The sequence below is a fragment of the Zonotrichia leucophrys genome, chromosome 2 (assembly GCF_028769735.1).
Source record: "Zonotrichia leucophrys gambelii isolate GWCS_2022_RI chromosome 2, RI_Zleu_2.0, whole genome shotgun sequence".
In the NCBI taxonomy this organism is placed as follows: Eukaryota; Metazoa; Chordata; class Aves; order Passeriformes; family Passerellidae; genus Zonotrichia; species Zonotrichia leucophrys.
Genome location: NC_088171.1, coordinates 84238151 through 84261517, shown reverse-complemented (window position 1 = coordinate 84261517; position 23367 = coordinate 84238151). Strand labels below are relative to the sequence as shown.

Below are 23367 nucleotides of genomic sequence, written 5' to 3'. Positions count from 1 at the left end.
AATCCAAGATCAAGAAAAGCAAAACAGAGCTCTGGTCCCTCTACGGAAATTGTTTCTCCCTCATTGCCCTGGGAGGATAAATGAAGGAGGCGAGACACTTAGCAGTTTGAATTAAACTGCTGTTTGGAGTGATTTTACACAAAACCCTCCCCAGGCAGATCACATGGTGTGTCATATCTATCTGAAAATGAAAATGCTATTACAGAGTGAGTATCATAAATATACAACTTCATATAGGTTGTTTTAGAAAATAAAGGTGGCACACATGTCTGGATTTTATATTTGAAGAAACCTGTAGTGATACACCCAAGGTAACATGAGAAGGAAATCTTTCTACTTTTTCCCTCACAGTTCAGTTGTGATTTTCAGCTTTCAGATTCCTACTGCTTTTTGTGCCAGTTTTTGTGGCAGATAGGTGGGTAAAGATGCTGACTTGCAGGTTTGTGTTGAAATAAAGTGGTGAAGGCATGAAGGGAGGGGTTCAAAAGCAGGCTGCTGCTTGTAACAACACATGTGCCTTGAACATCTTAGATCCTCGAAGTATGTGGAATTTTGATTTGATCCTCTGACTGGAAAGGATAGTTAAAAGCAGAGATTTTACAGGTGGTTTCACTTGACAGTTTTGATTTGATGGGACGTGAAAGGAGATGGATAGCTTGCACTAGAGGCCATACGCTATAACGAAACAGAGTGGTAATTTTTGCCCAGTGTCTCTTGGTGACACTGCTATGAAAAGCTAGGGATTTTATTTTTTGAATCTTTTTATGAGGCAACATAAATACCTTTTCTTTAGTCTTTTAAACATATGAACTGTTTTCACTTCAAAAAAACAAGTATATGTTCTTTGTATTTAGTAATATATGATATTGAGTTGACTGTCCTTAATGCCAAATTTTTGTCATGAAATACCAAAGTACAGATTATCTTTGGGATTGTGGCAGCTGGGGACCATAAACTTTATACAGAAAGACAAACTTCGGAGCATTTCTAAAGTGGCAGTTTTCTCTATTTAGTCTTGAGACCAAACTGATAATGGGATGGAATGTGGAGCTCATTTCCAAGGATTAAATCAGACTAATAGGAGGAAGGTTACTTTGTCCTTAGCTTTCAATATCAGAATATCAGTGTCTATTCTGTAGTAAATGTATAATGATATAATATATATTAAAAACATACTTCAGTGGGATTCCTTTTTGGGTCTCAGCAATAGCCCATTCATTACCTCTTTATGATCTGGAAATCCTCCTTTTAGCATATGGTGTCCTTAGGTACTGACATTTGCTTTACTTGCTATGTGTTTTCTTGGTGAATTCACAATCCAGCAGCTGTTAGTATGAAAAAGCAATTACTGCCTTTTATTTTTAATGAATACTGCAACATGCCAACAAGGTTCTTGAGTTTTCAAGAACATTGTCTCATGCTGGACAGATGTCAGACCCCTTACATTAGTCAGTATTTCAGCCCCTCTGATAGTGCAATGTCTAAGGTTTCTTAAATGCAAGATATAGCAATAGAATAGGAAAGAGTAGTTTGTTTTAGGATATTCCTGAGTGCAGAAAGTGTTAATGTGCATGCTTTTTTCCCCTTCTTTGAATCTCATATTCAAACTTGAGTATTCACTTAGTTTTTTGTCATAGTAGTTGGCATCAGATAAAGAGATTGTGAGAAATCATGGAATATGATACTGATTGACTTCAGGTCAACCACTGGCAATGCCAGGATGTTCTGCTCATCTAGAACAGAAAAGGAGTTCAGGATATCTAGTCAAGAATTAAACAGAGATGAGTAAATTGATGTGACAAAAAAAAAATCTTTTCTAAAGCAATCGATATGAAGTTGTACATTTATGACATTTATCCTACAAAAGTATTTTTATTTTCAGATAGATATGGTACACCATGTGATCTACCTAGGGAGGGGTTTGTGTGAAATCACTCAAAATGGCAGCTTAATTCAACTGATGTGAGGAAAAACGGATGTGAGGAAAACAGCCACTGCTTTGGGATCAAGCTCTCTGGATCAAGCTGTAGAATGACTGATGTAATAGAAAGCATTTTTCTGTCAGGAAGTTGAATACGCCTAAGGCATCTGGTTTTATTCCATCAGTTTTTTATTTTCTGCAACATGATGCATAGTCTCTCTATAGTGACTGTAAAAAACCTGCTTCCACTTTTCTTTCTTGCTCCAAAATGGGATACTGTAGAATATTTATAGCATATGCAACAGGAGTAGAGACAGTGGTCTTTTTTTTTTTTTCTGTCACAGACAATGCCTCACTTGTGATACTGAAGATTAGCTTTCAATGAAGATTAGCTTTCAACAGATTACTGAAAAAAAGAACAGATACACTGGGTATCTGGCAGTACTAAATTTCCCTGCAGACCCTTTTCAGCTGGAAAGCATGGCCCTTTAGACAGCCTTTGGATAAGTCTGGGTAGAATGTTACTGGCAGTCTTAAAAAGTAATTAAAAACATTAGTGAGTTGTTTTAAACTGAGGGCTGAGTTGCAGAATGACAGATTTCTGAGTATTAACTAATGGATATACCTGTAGTTTAGGTACAGAAAACCCCAGCTCTGAATCCCCCTGTGTGCACAAAGCAGCAAATCTAGTAGTTCATACATCTAATTCTTCTGGTAGCCCTGCTGTTGCTGTTTGGAGAGAGTAGACATTTGCTCCCTCCTCTTCTCAATTTCTAAACAACTTCCTTACATGTAATTAACAGTCATGAATTTTGCTGAAAATGTAAAATTTTTCTCCTTATTATGACACATAGTAGTGGTTCAGTAGCAATGAATAGTGTAAAAAAATGACCTTTTTCAGAAGAAGGGGCGTATATCCTCTTTCTTGTTTCCCTACTGGATTTAGGCTTTTTCATCTTTTTATCAGTGTTTTAGCTTTGTAGTACTCCAATTTTTAGCATACCTTCTTGCCAACAGTTGCCAAGATAGGATCAAACTGGCAGGCCATGTCCTTCTCCTTTTGTTTATTTCTTTCTTTCATTTTTATTTTCTTTGTTTCAGCAAGTTAATTTTTTTTCTCTTTTTCTCAGTTTGTACAAATATGGCTTTCACATTCGTTCTATTTCTCCTGATGCCTTCCACCCTGAAGTTGCAATTAATGTGCTACTATTCTGTCCCAGGCCAGATTTTATAGGATTAACATTACTGCTGTTGTTTCATGGAATTACTGTAAAATCAGTAAATGATCATGAGAAATCATCTACTTCTTTCCATTTTCTAAGTTAAAATAAAACACTATAAGTAAATATTTGCATACATTTTTAAATAATGGACACTTTTGGTGTAATGGTAAGTGGAAAGAGTTTAAAATCTCCATGCCTTGTCCATGTTTTCTTTCATAAATTTTGTGTGTTTTTTAATAGAAAAATATAAAAGTTCTCAGTTTTACTGATAGTTTGCCAAACAGACGTTGCTCAGAAATAAACTTCGGTAATAGGATATGTATGTTAAAGACATCTTGGAAGCAGGTTATTTCATTGGTTAAGGAAGGGTTATCCCTTTAATGTAATGGACAGTGCTTATTCGCACTCCAAGGGAATTAAACATTTATCAGTTTTATTTCTCTAAGGATTGTGACAAAATCAGCCAGACAGTTGTTCCCCCAGGCCCAGGGTTAGCCCAGACGCCTTTTGTGATTCGATTAAATTCATTCTCTAATGATGGCGTAATTAGCGCAGTTTTGCCAGAGGAAAGGGGATTTCTCTTTTGGCTCCTGTATTTGTTTTCCACCGTGAACAATAAGAAAGCAAGAGCTAAAAATAGTGTTTGAAAGCGCTATTTAAAAGGTAGTCGGAGCGTCCCCTCTGACCCGCCGGGACAGCGCGGGGCGCGGGCACTGCGGCCGGGCTGGGCTCAGGTTGAGGGAAAGGAGGAGGAGGAGGAGGAGGAGGAGGAGGAGGAGGAGGAGGAAGAAGGCTCCGGCAGCCGCGGGCAGCAGAGCTCCCCCGGGCGGCGCCTGGGCCTCTCTGCCCCGCTCTGCTCCCTCGCTGAGCGCTGCGGGCAGACACCCGACCTTGTTCGTTCCTTAAAAATACCGGCATCAGCGAACAAACGTTTGGTATCGATGTGAAAAGGACTTTTTTTTCCCTCCCGCTCTGCTTTTTTTCCCCTCCCAAAAGAAACATAGCAGGTTTTAAAGATTCGAAAGCAGATGCGGTGGTGTAAACTGAGCATTAAAGAGAGGTGGAGCTCCTCCCCTGTGAAGACCGGGCAGAGACGAGTTGGGGTTGTTCAGCCTAGGGAAGAGATGGTTCCAGGGAGACCTTATAGCGCCTTCAGTACCTAAAGAGGGTTTAGAGGAGATCTGGAGAGGGACTTTTTACCAGGTCATGTAGTCATAGTGCAAGGAGGAGTAGATTCAAACTGAAAAAGAGTAGGTTTAGATTGGATATAAGGAAAAATCTGTGCTGTGAGGGTGGTGAGGCACTGGAATGGGTTGCCTGAATGCCCCATTCCAGACAGTGTTCAAGGCAAGGTTGGATGGAGCTCTGACCAAAATGGTTTAGTAGAAGGTGTCCTTGCCCATAGCAGGAGCATTGGAAGAATCCTAGAATTATCAGGTTTGGAAGAGACCTTCAAGCTCAGTCAATCCAGCTGTCCACCCAGTCCTATCACTGTAACCCCTAAACCACATTACCCAGATCCAGACACCTCTTGAACACCTGCAGGGACAGGGACTCCACCACCTCCCTGGGCAACCTATTCTAATGCCTGACTGCCCTAACAATGAATCTTTAATTTTAATCTATCCTGTCTCATTTTAAGTCTGCTTCATCTTTTCTTTTTTCTGTAGTCATGACAGAAGACATGAAGACTATCTTTAAGTCTTCCCCTTCCAACTCTAAACCATTTTATGTTTCTACATGTGAATAATTTAAATAGATCCATATTTCTTATTTTACACGCCCATTTTACATGCTCATTTATTATAATTTATTACAATTAATTATTATAATTATTATTAGCTATTTTTATAATTTATTTCACACACCCATTTTACCAACAGGTAGCCACAGCAAATGACCAGGAAGTTCTTGAATCAAAGTTGTGTTCACACCACTGTAGTTCTCAAAAAAGGGTGTCAAGGTGTGAGCAGAAAAAAGTCTGCAATAGTTCAGATTGCTTACTAACAGTGACAAGTATCTCTATGACATGAGTTGCTTTTTTTCAAAAGTGTTATGTTTTTGAAAATTCTACATTTACTAGGACTATTAGATTTTGGCTAATTTGTCTCTTTGTTTTTAAGACTGTTGCTGCTAATGTAATCTGTGTGAAAAGTTAGTATTTTAATGATTGCAATTCTTGGCCTTACTGGCATGTATTGAGTAACAAGGCGATTGAAAACCTGAAGTAAAAATGCAGGGATGGGGTTTTGTGTTTCAGAGAGTACAGAGCTTGTCTGCCACCATCCATATGTGCTTCTGCATCCCTGTGTAGTGATACTGTAAGAGGAAGCTGCGGTAGCTTTGCTTCTGCACTTGACATTGAAGGAGCATTTCCAGAGCTGGATTTAAGAAACTGCTGTTTATTTCTTTAAATATTTGATTTTACTGGGTGCTTTTGTGTTTTATTTTATCTTTGTATTTCATGGAATTTTTGTGAGTTCATTTTAATTAAAGAAGAGGTCTAGCTTGTTTAAATGGTAGACTTCCAAAGTGTGATTGAAGTTTCTTCTGGTGTGCTGCCAGCCAAAGCTGCAGGACAAAGGTAAGACTGAAGCCGTCTTGCCAAAACCTGAGGCAGCACGTGATCCCGTGTTGCTGTCCTTACGACAAGGAATTCTGCCATCTCTGTGCTGCAGGTGAAGCTCCTCATTGGCCTTCATAGTTTTCTTGGGTAGTTTCACAAGGTACATTCTGTGTTTGCCATGGGGTGAAGGTGACCTGCGTGGCTCAGGGTAGGGAGAGGTGTATTGGCCTGAGAGTTTTGCTTTGTTTTTACTGCGTAGCCTTTCTGGGTCTGGCATGGACCTGGATTTTAGTGAGATCTGCCAGTGTTGGCTTCCACATCTTGTTAGTTGGTGTTCTTCTGTAGAGGCTGTCTTTTCTCACACAAAGCTTCTTGCACTCAGCCTGATGCTTAAGTCACTTTTGGGCCTCGGACAGCTCAGATCACTGGGCATGTTATCAGGACACTTCTCCTCTTTCATGGTGTCTGAGCATTTTGCTGTAGTATGCATGTTTCCAGAGAAGGACAAGCTGAATGAGCTTGAAGAGGTGGAGGGATCTGTCTGGGTTGTAGAGAGATCTGCCTGCAGGAGAGGAATGAATGGAACCTTCCTTGTGCCTCAGCTGTGGATTCCCAGGCAGTGTCCCTGAAGTGGGAAATCAAATGTGAAGTTACGTTTCTTCTCAGCATCTCCACTTCTGCTGGTGTTGTTGATTTTTAACTGTACTGTGCATCACTGGCAGGGTGGTGGGGCAGCCCCAGTGAGGAGTGACACAGCTTTTCCAGTTGGTTCCACAGCAGGGTAGGACTGAGCCCCTGTACAGGATCAGGATGAACCCAGCTGGCAGCTGCCAGTTGGGCGCTGGGAGGCATGTGCCCAACTGGCAGCTGCCAGCTGGGTTCAACCTTTTTTGTTAGATGTGCTGCAAACCTGTATACCTGTCCTTTAAATAGTATTTCTCTTGCCTCATCTCCCTCCCTCCTTCGCCAGTTTATATCAAGGGACTGTCTAGGAAAATACTTGGAGGTGTACATAGCTGTATTTGGGCTCTGTATGTCTGTGGCTTTTCTTCAGACTACCTGAAGAAGAGACTGCAAAGTGATAGAAATAATTACTTGTAAAAGTTGCTTGTTAACACCAATGAAGTCAGAATAAAACTTCTTTTAATATCACTTGTTTCTTCTTTCAACAACGAAGACGTTTAGGGATTGACAGAAATTTGCTTTTGTATATACACGTAATGAAATGCAACAAACCACATTGCTTGTCTACTTGACAGCAATTATTTGTGGACTTAAGTTTGCTGATTCAAGGGAGAAACTGCTGAGTGAGGTTAGGGTTAGGCTATTTAATTTTTATTATGTGTTTTTTCTATTCATGCTACCACTAATTCTTCAATATTAATATCATATTTAAAGTGTTTTTTCTCTGTCCTAAGGCCGTTCCATACTACTCTGCAGCAGAAATGAAAAGCAATATTATTCTGCATTCTATTTTCTCACTAATATCCCTAGTATAGGAAGTTTTTCCTTTTTTCCTTTGGCTTTTTTTTTTTTGTTGTTTGTTTATGTTTTAAATTTCTTCTGAATCTTCAGATTTCTTTTCATCATTTCATGCCACCTACTTCTACCAGCTATGCAGACTGATTGCACAAAAAAAAGGGTGTGTGGAATTCATAAGCCCAACCCAGATATTTTCAATTGTCCAGACTCTTCCAAGTTTAAAAATAAACGGTTAACCTTGTTATGTGACACCATTCGTATATGTTCAATTTAGTTGTCATTTGCCAAGATTATCAACATGCCAGGTATTCATTCAGTCAAAGATTAAATTTTTAAGTCATTATTTGCTTTGAGAAAAAAGCAGTGCTGAAATGAAATTCTCACTCTTCCTACCCTGTCTTTCTGGACCTAATCCTGTGGTCAAGGACGTGTGATAAAGCATAGCTTGCTTTTAACACCAGCATGGTCAGGATACTTTGAATAAGGTTGATGCATTAATAAGTCTTTAGATATTAACAGGGAAATGGGGCTGCGTGCAAGTAGTACTTTGGCTAATGCCTGTGTGCATAGCTTGCCTACATGGAAGTGTTTGATTCACTCCAGGTGGACTTTTTGCTGCTGATGTCAAGCATATGTCAGGAGGCATCTGCTTCTGGGCATTCATTTGCTGCTTCATAATAAGCACAAAGGATATGTGATTTTTGATATCAGTGAACATGATTTTTGACTCTTGCATGCCAGGCAAAACCTTCAGTGTTCTCTGTTACTGTGCTTCTGGACATAACAGATCAACTGCTCTGTCAAATCTAGTGCATCCTCTTGTGAGGATGTGATATTTACATTGTAGCCAACAAATGATACCATCAGAATCACAGAATGAGCTAGGCTGGAAAAGACCTTAGAGATCATCAAGTCCAACCTAAGGCCTGACACCACCTTATCAACTAAACCATGGCACTGAGTGCCACATCCAGTCTTTTTTTGAACACCTCCAGGGATGGTGACTCCACCACCTCCCTGGGCAGCACATTCTAATGCCCAGTCATTGGAATGGGCTTCTCTTCCTGTGAAGAATTTGTTTCTAATGTGTAGCCTGAACTTCCCCTGATGCTGCTTAAGACAATGATGCACAAATGCCTACATGTCTGGGTGCATGAATGCATCCATGTCTGTTTCTCTGACTCTGAACATGAGTAGTGATGATTCACAATTGTTACTCATGTCTTCCATTATTGCATGGTAATATTTCTGTCATATAATTTTGTCACCCTCTACTCAGGGTGGGGAAAAAAAAAAATGTTTGGTCAAGCAGTTTCCAAAACACATTCATCTTCTACTGGCTTATCTGTTTCCAGATTCTGTGAGATTGAATTTAGCTTGCTAGGAGGCCTGGGGCAACTACTATCTGAGTTGGAAATGTACTTGCTTTGAAGTCAGCGTTTGGTGGCATCCTTTTGTAGAGCAACAAGGAATGATCAACAGGATCTGCTTGTGCCTGTGTTAGTAGATGTCCATAATAATTTCTTTATTCATATTGTTGTAGAGGAAGTTGATAGAAGATAAAGCAATGCTGTGCAGAAGCAGCTGAATCTAAACAGTGAATATAATTTGTATATTGTTTAGTCCTACTTTTCATACCTTACTGACTCAGAAGCAGAAATGATGGCATATAGCCTGATAGCATTCTTTCTACATCAGATATATATGCATGATATTCATTTGGGTAAGGGAAGAACAGCCTTTGCATGCTGTGTGTCCCGTGAAGGTATGAAGCAGGCCTGTGCTTTTGTCCATTATGATGTGCAGCAGCTGTGGCTGTGGAAATGCTTTTGTGTTCCTGGCAGGAGAGTGCACCCTTCCTTCCCACACTGTTGTGAGCAGCCCATGCTAGTTCAGCAGCATTTGTCCTGAAGTACAGGGGTCAGTTGAGCTTGCAGGAATAACTTGGATTGCACCACTGTTGTTTCTTCAGGGCTAGAATTAGAACACAAGGGGAAAAAGCCTCTTCACTTTTGTTTTGGTAGATGTAAATCTGGGTTTCTCCTGCCTTGTTGCTTTGCTTGTTGCTTTGCAGTTTATGTTGGGCTCAGAAGAGGTTTATTTGGAGGAACATGGCTCTCTAAGCTGCATTCAGGATTTTCCTGTCTGGGAAGTCAAATAAGCAAGAGAGGGGATGCTAGATCTGCTTGCTAGCAGTTGAGGGTTCTCATCTCTCCTTGGGAAGCAGAGTGCCAACATGTGTCAAGTGAGCAACTGTTAGGCGCTGGCTCAGGGAGTGCTCTCTCTATGCTGGTAATTTCACCAATTATCACTATGCCACTGGCCTTCCTATTTCAGAGGAGGTGACCAGAGAAATTGTGGTGTGGCAGGTCTGACTTTATCTGGTGTCCTCAGATTTCCTTGACCTCTCTGACTCATTTTAGAATCGGAAATGGTAAAAAGTCAGGGTGGTAACACATGAAGATAGTTTTGTTTGCTTTTTTCAGTTGATTTTCTTTTCCTCTCTCCCCTTTTTTTTTTTTTTAACACCTTAATTGTGTTCTTCTGGTTTTCTGTAAGATGTAGTAAGAGCATCTAATAGAACTATGCCTTTGCATAGATTAAGACAGCTGGTTGGATGCCCAGGGCAGTACCATGCAGTTGCTCTCCACTTCCCCAGGCTTCTCTAAGTGCCGTGCTGCTGATGCTCCACATTCTCCTGGTACTTGGTGGAAGTTGCATTTTCACTGGGGGAGCCAGCAAGTGGGGCTGTCAGCACAGAGGTGAAACTGAGCTCTGCTGAGCTTCTGCCAGAATGAAAACTTGGCTTTCTGCAACATCAGTGGCAAAAGTCCTACTGTCTTAACTGAGTCCAGGATATCTTTGTTCTGGTTTTCATCAGTTGTGAGGAGGAAACTCTGTAGTCAAACACTTCCCAACTTGTGCTTTCATTCATTGTTGCCAGGTAAGGGCTTTCAGATGGGACAGACACCCTTATTTCAGCAGAGTCTGCCAACAGCTTGTGTGGCCATGCAGTGCTAAATATAAGATGAAGTTTATTTCATGATGCTCTTTACCTGTATTTTTTAAGAAATAATTGGTTTTTCACTGGTTAGTTTGGTTTAATTGACAAGAGAGAAAGAAAAGCTAATGTACTAGCTTTTCATAAGTGTCTGGAAAGTTGGTGACTTGTAACCACCTTTAGCTCTGGACCTTATCACTTGTAACCAGCAGGGTGACAGCTGCAGGATAAGGTCCAGAGCTGAAGACAGTCATTAAGTGCTCCAGCACTGAAAAGAGCTTGTGAGACTTGTTTCACTTTTTGATATGAAAAGCAGTTCAGACAAGACAAGGAACCTGGAGGAAATTGGATGTCATTAATGCTGCTGTTTCTTTGTTTTTGACAAGGACATAGAAGTCTCTTGGTTAAAGTCCATCTCTAAATCACCATTTTTTGTTGCTTGCATTTGAAGTACTTGTGCCTCTTGCCACTTCTAGTATAACTGTGGCAGTTCATGTTATAAGATAATCTAATATACCTGTTTCTTCCTGTGTGGGTGTTGTAGGCTCTGCTGAGTGTGCAGCTGGCTCAGACATGTCTACAAAATCTTGCAATCACTGCTGTGATGCCCCATCAGTAGTTACAGGGTGGCCTCAAGCATGTTTGCATTCAGTTATCTCTTGAGCAGCATTTAAAGCTCCCCAGCAGCAGATGCCTTCAGTTTCTTAGTGATATTTTCTCATGGATAACATGTAACACCATTCCTCTGGATTTCAGGCTGCTGACAGGAAAGTCTTGGTTTTACTCTGTAAAGTCCATAATGGTCCTGACTCCTGCCTGTTTCCTGTGTCCTGAGCCAGTGCCGTACATCAGTAAAATGCACACAATTATCATCCCTGCTTTGAATGTGTGTGATAAAGAGGGAGGGTGTTTGGCTCCTTCCTCTCTCATTTAATACTGTCTGGGTGTGTTGGCATGCCTGATTTATCAAGATTTTCTTCATAATGTGCTCTAGTTTGCACTGCATGAGGCCTATGTAATTTTTGGTTTTGAGAGATTTAAAATCCCTTAAGTAACGTGTATGCCTACAGGATACATTAAACAGAATTTTAAATGGAAACAAGCTAAAAATGGGGTTTGCTGGCATATGAAAATCATTAAAGCACTTCTTTTCTTACTTGATAAATCAGGATCCCACTTCAGAGTCCTCCTGTTTGGTGTTGTAAGTGTATTTATGTGCTAAATTCTGCAGTATTCTTTTTGGTCAGACTTTCTGGTTTCTATATTAGTGTAGGTCTCCCACCTTCGTACTAGAGTTGAAGTGGGGTTTCTTACTTAATTTTATGATTTGCTTTTAGTAAACCAAAATACTTGAGTTTTAGTTTAAACCAAGAAGTACTTCATTCCTGTGTCATTTCAAAAGAAGAGAATATCATAGAAAATGAAAGCAAAATACTTGTGGTTCTAATAAGGAATTTAATTAAGCAAATCAGCACCAGAAAAATACACAGAAAGTCCGCTGAAGCTGTGAGATTTCCTCATAAAAGCCCGTGTGTCATCTGAGAAGTAAAAGGTCTGACAATAGTTTAGACTGTTGTGTCAAAGTTGGATATTTCTTTATCTCATTGACACTACATTTTTGCCTCATTAACCTTCATTTAATATACTAGTGCATGTGATTCCTTGCTGTGTGATAGAGTATGTATTAAGACTGAATTATAAATGCTAATTAAGATGATTAGGGAGCGTAAGGAATGTCCTGGCACCTCTGATTCTTTTTCTCTGAGAGTGAATGTAAACTACATCTCACAAAAAAATGCATTGTTACATCTTTTAGGGGATTTTTTTCTAGCTCCAAAGAGAAGCTTATCATCCCTGTAGTTCAGGTGCTGGATTCTTGTTTGTCATGTAGTTTTCTACAGTTAGAATTTACAGGATGACTAGATGAAAAAAAAAATGGAGTAGATTCATGCATTTTGTCTTCTAGATCAGGAAATCCAAAGTAAGTTGCCTTCTTGTTTATCTTCCAGTATGTCAGCAGATGTGGACTTTTGAAAGTATGGGGAACAGTGGGCACTGGACTTGGACACAGCTTTCTCTTCTCTGCCCTAGGAAATTTGATGTAAGGTCAGCAATGATAAGATCACTAATGCTTCTCCAAGAGCAAGTGAACTTGAGAGGAAGCACAGAGGCGCTTCCCCTTTTAGGAGAATGCAGTGCAGCTGGAAAATAAATAGCTTTTGTAGTCCAGCCTGCTGTGTTTTGTCTCTCCTGCCCGGATCCTTGTAGCCGAAGAATCTTACCAGGTTTCAGAAGCAGAGATACCTTCTAGCAGCCTGTAAAGACATTGGGGTAGTTGCTAATTATTAATTTAATTCCTACCTAGAAGTACACGTTTCTAATGTTTTGAGAAGCCTTTTGGGTCTGATGGGGGCTTTGGAACTGGGCCAGGATGCCTCTTTACTCTGGTTAGAGCCTTTAACTTTTTGTCTGTGTACTTTTCTTTGGTACATCAAGATTTTCCGAAGTATCTGTGATCTTGTCACCATTTGCAGACAGTTGAGTGGAGGTAGGTGGAATAACATAGGTGTAATTCTGAAAATTCTCCCTTAATGACCATTGCCTGCCTGGTTTTGTAGGACCTGTTTGTGTCAGGGTGAACAGATGAAATGAGCTTCAGTGGTGTATTCCTAGAGCATTGTCACTGGATGAGGAATTGTGATCTGTCAGCTCACAGTAACAGGTATTAGTGTTCAGCACACATGTACCTAATTAAATAGGTAATCATGCTAAACAATTTTTCCCCACCTGCACCTCAGATGGACACTCTTTTAAGGCTGTTTCTAGTTGACAAAGGTATTAATATGAATAATATTCTGTAATAATCAGTTAGTGGTTTTCACTGAACTGCTCACTGGCTTCCAAGCATTTTATAAAACTTAGGAATTAGCCAGCACAGTAAATCACATCACAATTTCATTAACCATGTATATTGCTTTTCCTTGATTCTTTCAAAACTAATCCATCTTCTGTGGGAATAAGGCAAGAACTTTACTGCAAGGAGCACTTAACCTATGGTCTTCAGGCCTCTAGAGAGTGATTCTCAGTAAGTGGTAGTGAGGTTAAAAGTCTGTGGGTACAAAAATAGAATGCAATCTGGGATACCTTTGCTCAACAATACCGCGCAAATGCACCTTGAATTTACATGTTAGTTGACAGTACAAGTCACTACAGGAGAGTTTATAAATCAGTGTTGCTAAGCAATAAACTTTTATTGAAGCTGATTGTTGATAAGAGATTAAAAAAGGACAACCACCCTGAAATCTGAACAGCACCTATCACTTCAGGGATAACATGCAGTACAAGTGTTTCTGAGGTAGCCTCAGGCTTGAGAAACCATACCTTAACCTTTTGACCCCTTTAGAAACAAATCATCTGCTCATTGCTGACATGATTCACTGTTAATAAACATGATAAAGACCATTGTGTGTTAATAAAGCCTATTAGAAAGTACCTTTCCAGACCTAGAGAGCTTGTCATGGAGTTGTGGCATCCTCACAAAACCACAGCTGACAGGTAGCAGAGTGAGTGCATCTGAAGGATGCCCATTTGCCCACAACATGCAGAAGGCCAGCAGTGCTTCCAGCCTGCTTGGAAATACTCTTGCTTTGTCTCATGACAGTGTTTTCCACTGGTGAGCAGGTTTGGCAACATGAACCTGACTATAATATCATGAATAAAGCTGGCAAATCTCATTAGTTGTCTTGCCAGAGATTGTAAAGTTACGTTTTTCACACTTCAGCCATAGTATTTGCCCTCTGCAGAGAATTTAGTGTGCAGGTGGCTTGTCTGCATGGTTGTAGCCTGCTATCTGCATTAACAGAGTGTCTTTAACAGCTGAGTGATGTTTTGAGAGAGCAGAGAACAGAACAGAGTGCCCTGGTAACAGGGCTTGGGCATTTTGTAGTATAAGCATCAGTAATCTGGTTTTCTCTCTTAAGTGCATTTAGGATGTTAGCATGGATGGCTTTGGCATTTTGTTAGTTTTGTTTGGTTTTTTAAGTAACCAATGCCATTATGCTTACGTATCAATAACATAAAAATAGAGTTCTCTTTTCCCACTGAAGCATACCATGCAAAACAGCCTGATTTAGTCACAGATGAAGGAACTGGATGATATTTCAGCTGAGCACAAGCAATGTGATGTTTTCCTTAAGTGTCTTCTTTATTTTAGTCTTATTGTTCCTTGGAATGGAATGAGACTAATAGATCAATACTTGATAAATGGGGAAAAAACATTGTGAGTTTGTGCATAATGAAGGAAAACGTCAAAAATACTGGTAGGGATACTGGTCACTGAATGCATTGCACTACTGCATTACTGTTTTCTCTGAAAGACAGTTAAGATTTTGGTCAGTGTGAAACTGGCAGAGAGTTTTAGCTGAGGTGGTGAAGGTTAAACATGTTTGAGTCCTAAAGCCTAAATGTTTATTGCCTGTATTCATGTTTTGGTTCATCTGTAGCTTCTCTTCTGTCAAATGCAGTTGTGAAAAGAGCAAGGCTTCACCATCCCTTCCTAGACTGGTATTTTCCAAATGTGCTTTTCCAGACCACATTTTTTTGAAGGTGAAGCTTCTTACCGATCCTCTAGAATGAGTTGTTAGTGGCATTTTGTTTGGATCACATCTCCCAAGCTAAAGAGTTAAAACTATTTGTGTATCTCTGACTGAGAGATGCAATATCACTGTATTTTAGATTGCAGAATTTTACCTTTCCAAAATAGAACTTACCTGTGCTTTCTTGCCTTTAACCACCAGAGACTTCTGTTTTTCTTCAGCATGTGATTTAGCAGATTAGGTAAATAATTAAATAACATTAACTGCTCTCCCATTTCATTCCTATTTACTGATGTGCAACCCAGTGGAGTTGTACAGCATGGCACCAACTTGTAGTGTGGTCTTTGCCACACACTGAATGTGTGGGTGGTATCTCAAAAGTCCTATGATACAGCCATTAGTGATACAGACTTATTATACAGTGCTTATTCAGGCAGTGTTTTCATTAACTGCAGAGGGCACGTACCCAAATCTGGGGATTTGGCTGCTTTTTAAAAGATTTTCTTTAGGGCTTGCCTTCTACATTGTTTTGGGAACTGATACAGGTAGATCTGTTAGGCTCCCTGGTGTGGCTGTGGTTGCTGAGTGTAAAAGCATTGGTAGGTTCCAGTGTCATTCCTTGATCAGTTAAAGCCCACCCATGTACAGGTCCATCCCTGCTTTCACACAGAGAGGGCTTTCTGAGGTAGCAGTGGGGAGCACTGCATGGTCCATGCATACAGGAGATCAGGTTAGAGTGCTTCTGGCTTCTTCTGGCCCTAAAAATGACTCTGTCCTGAAATGGGTATGTCAGCTGCTCTGTACCAGATCTTGAGGGAATGCCTTAGTGACTGCAATAAGAATTAGGCTTTTGTTGGAAGATAGTACACTATGATTCTCAATGAAAATTGTGGGTGATGTATAAAAACACAATTATTTGAGGTTACCAGCCACAGGCTAACAAATCATTTAGCCTCCCTGTCAGAAGGTGAGCCCTCAGTAGTCCAGCTATTTTTTGTCAGTGCAGGAGTCTGAGTCGTGGCTGGGCAGAAGCCTGTTTTCTTTTCTTTGGAGCTATGCAATGTTTCACAAGGACCAGAGTAGCCAGGTCTCTGCTGTGTGTTGTGACATTTCAGCCTCTCATGAAATGGGTCATTTATGGGGAGATGCCTCTGGTAGCAAATTTTATAACAGTTATTCACTGGCACATCCAGGACCAGGAAACTGCATCTCAACACTTTTAAATGATTGATTGGTTAAGTTGGTGAAAAATTTAAAAATAGAGAGATGATATTAGGAACTACTTCCATTAAACTGTATCATCTCACCTTGACTTCTGTTTATTTTTTTTTAGCTTCACCCTTGGGCAACCATGATTGTATACTTCCATACCTGCTTCCTCTTCTACAGATGTGCTCATTCTATTAGCTTCTGTTCTTTATTTCCTTTTCTTTTCTTCTGGCATAGAAACTTTATTTTTAAAATACATAAAGCTGTAGGGTTTCTCATCAGTAGAATCAAATGGAAGATCAAAAATATAATTAAATGACTTTCATTTCTTTGCCAGAAACAAATTATTTTTTCTTGTCTATTTTGGGTGACTTTATCATGCCTGCAAGGAAATAATTTTCATTGTGTCTGTCAGTGTGATCCTGCCTTAAAAATGGAATGATCTTTTACAAGTCATATGAAATTACAATAAATGTTTGAAAAGAGAAAAGCATAAAATAATTATATACTATAGTAGCCATGAAATTCAGAGTAAAAACTGCTAAAAAAACAGCAGCAACTTATTAAAAAAAATTAGGTAGAGAACCCCCATTGTTGCCTGAGCCATATCCACTAGTAATCTAGTTCATTCCATCTTAGTATCTGCTGAAGATTTCAGCTCTTTAGAAAGTGTGAAATTTGTGTAATACTATTAATTTTACCAAAATATTGTAAAATAATATTGGAAACAAGTTACTACAATAGTAATGTGTTTTAGACCTGTAACTTGTATGAGACATTTAAAGGTTTACATTACCTGTGTTGCACGTAATTGTAATGAATTGGTATATTTAGCCTGTGACAGACAAAGTAAACTTGAGAATGTTCTTTGGGGTTTTTTTGGTTTTTTTTTTTTGGTTTTTTTTTTTAATTTAACTGGTTAATTTAGGTGTTATAGATGGCAAAGTGGAATGGAGTTCTAGTTTATGCTGTAAGGCCATGTGGATAAATTTGTGCCTCTTTAGTAGTTATGGACATTATCATGCTCCTGGTGTCTCTTCTTAATCTCTCTGAGATTTATTTGACTTTTGGTTTCCATTTTCAGAATTGTTGAGGTGAATTGATCTTGCTGCTGATCTGTTTGTATTTCCTTTATATTTTGTAGTGTCTGTTAAAATTTTGCTGAGCTTCTGCATCAGAAGCTGAAAGGATTTTACTTACAAAGAGGAAACTTAGATGCTGTTTATTCTTATAAAGTGGTTGTCCCTTTCCTAGCCAGTGATCTGGGTTTTCTTTGCTTTGCCATAAGCAACTAGCAAAGAATGAAAAGGAAGTGTTTTCTGAAAGTTAGCTCGTTCACAAGCTAGATCACTGAACATGAGTGACTTCTACCCTGCTGTGTCTTGGTGGTTTGGAGTATGAGGCGTGTGCCTAAGGGCTGGGCTTCTGACTTTCTGTGCAAGTTGCCCAGGGAAAGGGAGCAAGTGAACATACTCATCTGCATTTTTTTTCTTGCCTATGTACACAGATTTCCCCTCAAAAGACTGTAGGAGTCCAATCACCTGAAAATCAAGAATGTTTATTCCTATGTTTCCTGGTTTTCCAGGAACACATCATCCAAGAGATGCTGTGCCTGTATTTTCTCATCACTGAGCGCTCACATGTTGGTTTGTTTCTCCTAAGTAAGAGATGGAGTGTACATAACTGTCACAGAAAAAAGCCTTTGCACCTGTTTGAGCATTTTGACCAGACTGCAAATTGACTTGACCACATTGTGCTAGTTGGCCATTACATAAAAAATTAATTTCCCGTAGTTCTGCTATGATAAGGGATGGTTGAGTTTTTGTTTTGTTTTTGATTGGATTTTTTTTTGTTGGGTGGGATTTTTAAGGTTTCTTGGTTAGGTCTTTTCTCTCCTCTTTTTTTTATATTCTTCATTTTTTCCTGCAGTGTGTGTATGTATGTGTGTTTTTGTGCTTTTTTTTTTTTTGTTCTTGCTTGTTTAAAATTAATGGTCAGAGAGAGACACTGCATAGAAAGGACCAGATTCTACAAACTGGTGAATTATGGAGTACTTGCCAAAGTCCTGCTGACATGCATGGAATTAAGTCTGTTCTGTACCTGTTAAGTTGCCTTTGTTTTACAGGGTAGAGAAGATTATTTATTGAGAATGGTGGAAATGGGTAGCATTTTACTGTTTCACTTTCAGTTTTTTTGGTTTTGTGTGTGTGTGTGTTAGACCTTGCCTGAAGAAAGGCAGTCTCTGCATAGCTTTTCCCTGGGCGTGGAAGGACCACTGCTGCTCAAAAGAGAGATCACGTTTTTCTCGGATGGGATTGTAAAGTCCAGGTTCCATCCTGTTGCTTGGTAGTTATATATTAATAAATTATAGGTCCAAAGGGCTTGTGTTACCTTGTCTTGAAGTTCATAATCTGATGAAACTTCGTTTCATTTCTCTTTTGTTTCTTTTGTGCTGAACTACAGAAACACTGATCTTATTAGTCAGTGGTAGCTGCAACTGTAACAGGTCAGTTTCCTTGTTTTTCCTTTTCCATCTTGAGAAACCTGGTGCTTTTACTGAGAACAGTGCTGGTGGGTGATTTATATATTCTGCCTAGCTATTTCATGTCTATATGCATTTTTTCCTATTTACAGTTAAGTGAGAATAAATAGTTCAAGCCTCAGTAAAAGCCATTGTACATTTGTGTGTTAGAATCAGCTGCTTGTTTTCTGTCTGTTGACTGTCTCAGTCTCAAGGACTGGATGGAAGGATGTAAGTCAGGTAACCATGAGTTAAACCAGATCTGAAGTGTTCCCACTTGTAACTTCTCCTGCAGATGAGGAGCAGGTACAGAGTCTTAACAGGTATCTCAGTAGTGAGTGCAGTGAAAGATGTTTGTGGAGAGAAGATGGCTGTTGAACTAAATTTAGGTTGAATTTGTCTCACACTGAAGATTGGTATGCAACTTTTTTATAGTATGTTGTGGTTATAGCATGGAAAGTACCCTTTCCTCCCTTGCTTAAAACAGGCTTTTAAATCACTCACTTTCTTTGTACATTATTTTAGTGGGGTAACAATAAGGCTTTTATTATGGAGTGCTTTTGTATTGTCCTCTATAACCATTGTTGCTCTGACAAAGAAAGATTAATTCTTTTTTTCACTCACATTCAATAGTATTAACAGGCTTTTAGGCAGCTTCTGACTGCAGTTGCTGGAGCATGTCAGAAAAAGCAGCTGCTCATGTCAGATCCAAGGTAGAGCTAGATCTGTGGATTTCAGTCTCTGATTCATGTAGCTACATTCTACAACAGAGATGTTTCAGAAAGTTGGCTAGAAAATGCAAATCTGTGTGACATATCACTCCATAAATGTGAACTGCAGAGGGATCTGCTTCCACTGAAATAGTTTGAGATCTGTCATTTGGAAAATGTTGAAAATCAGGAATTTCAAGCAGTCTCAGTGAGAATATGTAAATCACTATTGCGGAAAAGTTCGTATGAGGTCACCTGAACTGTTGCTAGGTTAGAGAGGCTGCAGTGGGAGTGTTTTCCCTTTTCCTTTCTCTGATGTCCCTGAAGGAAACAGACCTGCCCTGTCCTTTCTGCACAAAAGAAAAGGAGGATTGTAGTATCTAAAAGGCTCTGTCTGCATAATGCCAAAAAGAATACGCATTGTTGGATGTTGTATGGAGTTGAAGTGAGCACCGCTGGTCAGTGTATGGCTGATGCTTTTGTTGGTGTGATGCCTGATTTGCTGACACACTGCACACACTGCCCCCCTCTCATCCCCAGCCTCAAGTGGTTTCATACAAGGTCTGTAACTGCAGAATTGGCTGAGGAGTACTTAAAAAGTTTTTTAAAATATATTAAAAAGATGAAAATCACACTCTCATTAAGATGTCTGACCTTGTTTGTCTGTTCCCATAGAAAACCTCAGGCAGGTTTATGTTATCGCCAGGGAACAGACGCCTTGTGTAGCGTAGTCCCAGTTTACTTCCAGCTCCTTCACTAGCTTCAAAACTCAGTCCTTCTTCACTTTTTCTCTGAAGTTTCAAGTGTCTACAGCTTCAGCTAATTTCATTTTCATGATTATTTTATTACCATTGCTTTATTTCTTCTACCTTTTTTCACTGTGAGATCTGGAATTTATGCGGTAACTCATAATTGCAACTAGTTCTGCCAGGCTCAGAACACTTGCCTGCTTCTTTTCTTTCTACCCTCTTTGGTATTTTGTCAGATGCAATGTGTTGGAATTAGCTCCTGCATTATAGAACAAGCTGCAAGAACAAAAAAATAAAAGCTTGTTTTAAGAAACAAGCTAAATTCTACAGTTACTTTTGTTGATGTAGTTGATAATATGGAGGGCAAGAATTACATGATTTTTAAATCGATGTGAAGTTCTTAAACTGCATGATTGTAAGGCTGTTTTGCCGTGAGTCTGGATGTATGCACAATTCCCATGTCTCACCACCTGCTTACAAATAACAACTGCAGCTAAACATAAAAGAACCTGAGGAGAAGATGGATCCAATTTTTTTTTTTCTTCAATAGGCAAATAAATTAAGAGTTTGGTTCATGGAGAGTCAAGCTAGTTAATTACTTGTCAATGCTCTGAACTTATCACCTCAAAGGGGAGGAGCATAGGAGCTGCAAGTTAGTGATGATGACTTCATGCCTCACTCAGTGTATATAGGATAAAAATGGAATGAATGTTCAAGAAAATTTCTGATGAAAGAGAAATTTCTCTATACTAGCAAATAAGGCAGTACCTCTCCCTGCATATCTGTGGAAAATGCTATTTGTTATGCCCACAGGGAAGGAAGGGCAGTATCTTCATCACTGCTGATTTACCACTGCCTTGTTGAGGTCTCACTGAAATGAGCATTTTCAAGGAAATGTAAAGAATTTTTGCAAGTTGAGACATGTCACAAAGATTGTTGGTCAAATGCAAATACTGATTACAAAATATGGAGGTTTTGGACTACCTCTGAACACTTGCGGGTTTTTTTTTTGGTTGGCTGGTTTGGTTTGGGTATTTTTGTTAATGTGATAAAGCTGTTACTTTTTTCTTCTGCCAGGAGCTTACACTGATAATCCAAACTCTGTTTAGCCTTTTTATCTGTGAGAATAGAGGTTATCTCTTATTAAAGAGCAGTTTGATTTGGTATTTCAGTTCAGTTTTTTAATTTTTTTTCCCCCCTATTCACAGTTTTGCCCTTGGCTGATTTGGCCAGTAAGCTTTTCCGGCTTTTAAGAATTAGAGTGCTTTTTCTGTACTTTTCCTTTCTGGACCTCACTTCATGTTGTTTGCAGGGTGAAAATCATGTGAAGAATCATAATCTCTTCCTGCACCCTAAAAACAGGCAGATTAAGAAAATGCAGGGAGTAGGCCTCCACAATAATTTCTGAGTAAATATTTTACTGCTTTTTCCATCTGTTACACTAAAATCTGACTTAAACTAAGCGTAAATCTAGTCAGAAGAGGTCACTGGAGTATTAATCATCGGAGTTAATCCTCTTAGACATGTGTTTGGTATGAGGCCAGCTATTCAGAAGTTTAACAGCACACATATGTTGCTTATCTGTCTGGCAGCTTGCCAAAGAAGTAAACTTCAAGTCTGTGGTGGATTTATATCTGTAAAGTACGCTGCTTGCTTGGTGCAAGCTGATGCAGCTTTTCTGTATATCACACATGGTGCATAGGCTGCTACTGAAGAATGAGTTCCTTTCAGGGTGCTTTTCAAAGAGCTGTAGTGTTGGTGTTGCATGGTAAGAAGTGATATAATTCACAGCTGACCTTTTCATGGTGCTTCCCTATGAAGTACGATGAGCCAGATTTAATACTGCTAACTTAGAGCAGAGGAAGAGACAATGTTTCAAGTAGAGTAATACTGTGGGACCCAAATATAGCTGAATGAAACCTCACCCTCCTTCCACTGCTGCCATTCTGACTTGGAGGAAACATTCATGTACGTAAATACAACTCTTTCTTGAGTCAGGTCTGGACTGGACCCAGCATTTCTGTTTCTCACTTCATAGGAGTATGCTTCGTACTTGACAGAAAAACGATTATATCATATCCTAATTATGGAACTGATTCATCCCCTGGGGCATGGAAAGCAAACAGTAGGAGTGAGTGCATCATTAAAAAATTAGCGTATTTTTAGAGAGGAGGTAAAAATAAAAGTGCAACTCCACTGAAAAAGTTAATGATGAAGAAAAAAATTACTTGCATTAAAGGAACTTTTTAAAACAGTCTGAGATTATGGCTAAAAGAACATATATTTCTTAGTAATGTGTGTGGATTTTCTTGGAAAAAATTATTAATTTTCTTCTTGCCTTTCTTTCTCAAGGAAAAGAATGAAAGCTCGTGCTCCCCCTCCACCAAATCAACCTTCTGCAGCAAGTAGAATTCAAAGTGAGCCCAAGTCACCTGCAGACACATCAGTAATTTCTGATCAGAACCTTGTGAGCATGAAAGAGAACATGATAAACAGACTGGTGGACTTCACAGTTGTTTTACCCAGTGGGGTGGAGCAGAAGTGCACAGTGCAAGGAAGGTAAGGCTTTGATTAGCTCTTACTTTTTGAAGCCTTTTATTCCCCATGGGATGCTTGGTGGTGCTGTCCTTCTGAGTTTATGGGGTTCTCTGTCATGCTTTTCTCTGCATTTTAAGCAGCTGTTGTACCAGAGTCCTGAGAGCCAAGTATAAGGGATTCTCTCTCCTGGGGCAAGAAGCATTTAGCAGCTATTGTGTCACTGTTTTCCCCATGGATCAGCACATGTGTGGATCTATCCCTTTCATGTAGTGTCACTGTGCTTAGGTTGTATCACATCTCATAATCCAGAGTGGGCTTGCTGCAGTGGAAGTAGGTGCTGCTGGCAAACAGTCCTGACAGTATGAGTGCCTGGAGGCGTGCCAGGAAACAGGCTCGGAAGATGGATGATTCATTGCATTCAGAGATCCCGCCTTCACAATTACAGTGCAGTTGTGTAGACAGCAAAGCATCTGCTCATATTTAGGAAGCTTTTTATATATAAAAGTGTATTTTTCTCCCATGGAAAGAGACAGGGATTTTCTGTGTTACTTACTGGGTACAATCAAGAGCAAATTGTATTGGTAATTTTGAGATAATTCTCTTCGCTGTGGGAGCTCTTCTTTATCCTCATTCTTTTTGTGTAAATTGTTTTGAAAGAAAGAGACATTACTTTAGGAAATAATACAAAGAAGTTTCAAAAATATAAACAAGACTCTGATGAAACCACAGCAAACAATGTTGTGGTCAGGAGTAGTCAGGAAACTGTAGGAAGCGTAAGGCCGCATTCAAAAGGTGTATAGGTGTAGGCACACTGTTTGTGGTAGTTGGGAGTGGGGCTGCACTGGAGCCTTA

General features: G+C 39.5%; 1 protein-coding gene across 5 annotated transcripts in view; it reads left to right on the top strand.

The window, feature by feature from the left end:
• COBL (cordon-bleu WH2 repeat protein) overlaps window positions 1-23367 on the top strand; it is a 160006-nt gene that overhangs the window by 19719 nt on the left and 116920 nt on the right. For all 5 annotated transcript variants that reach the window (XM_064705575.1, XM_064705576.1, XM_064705577.1 and 2 more), the window contains one exon: window positions 22330-22536. In XM_064705575.1, the coding sequence (XP_064561645.1) occupies window positions 22330-22536 (207 nt within the window). The remainder of the gene's footprint in view (window positions 1-22329; window positions 22537-23367) is intronic.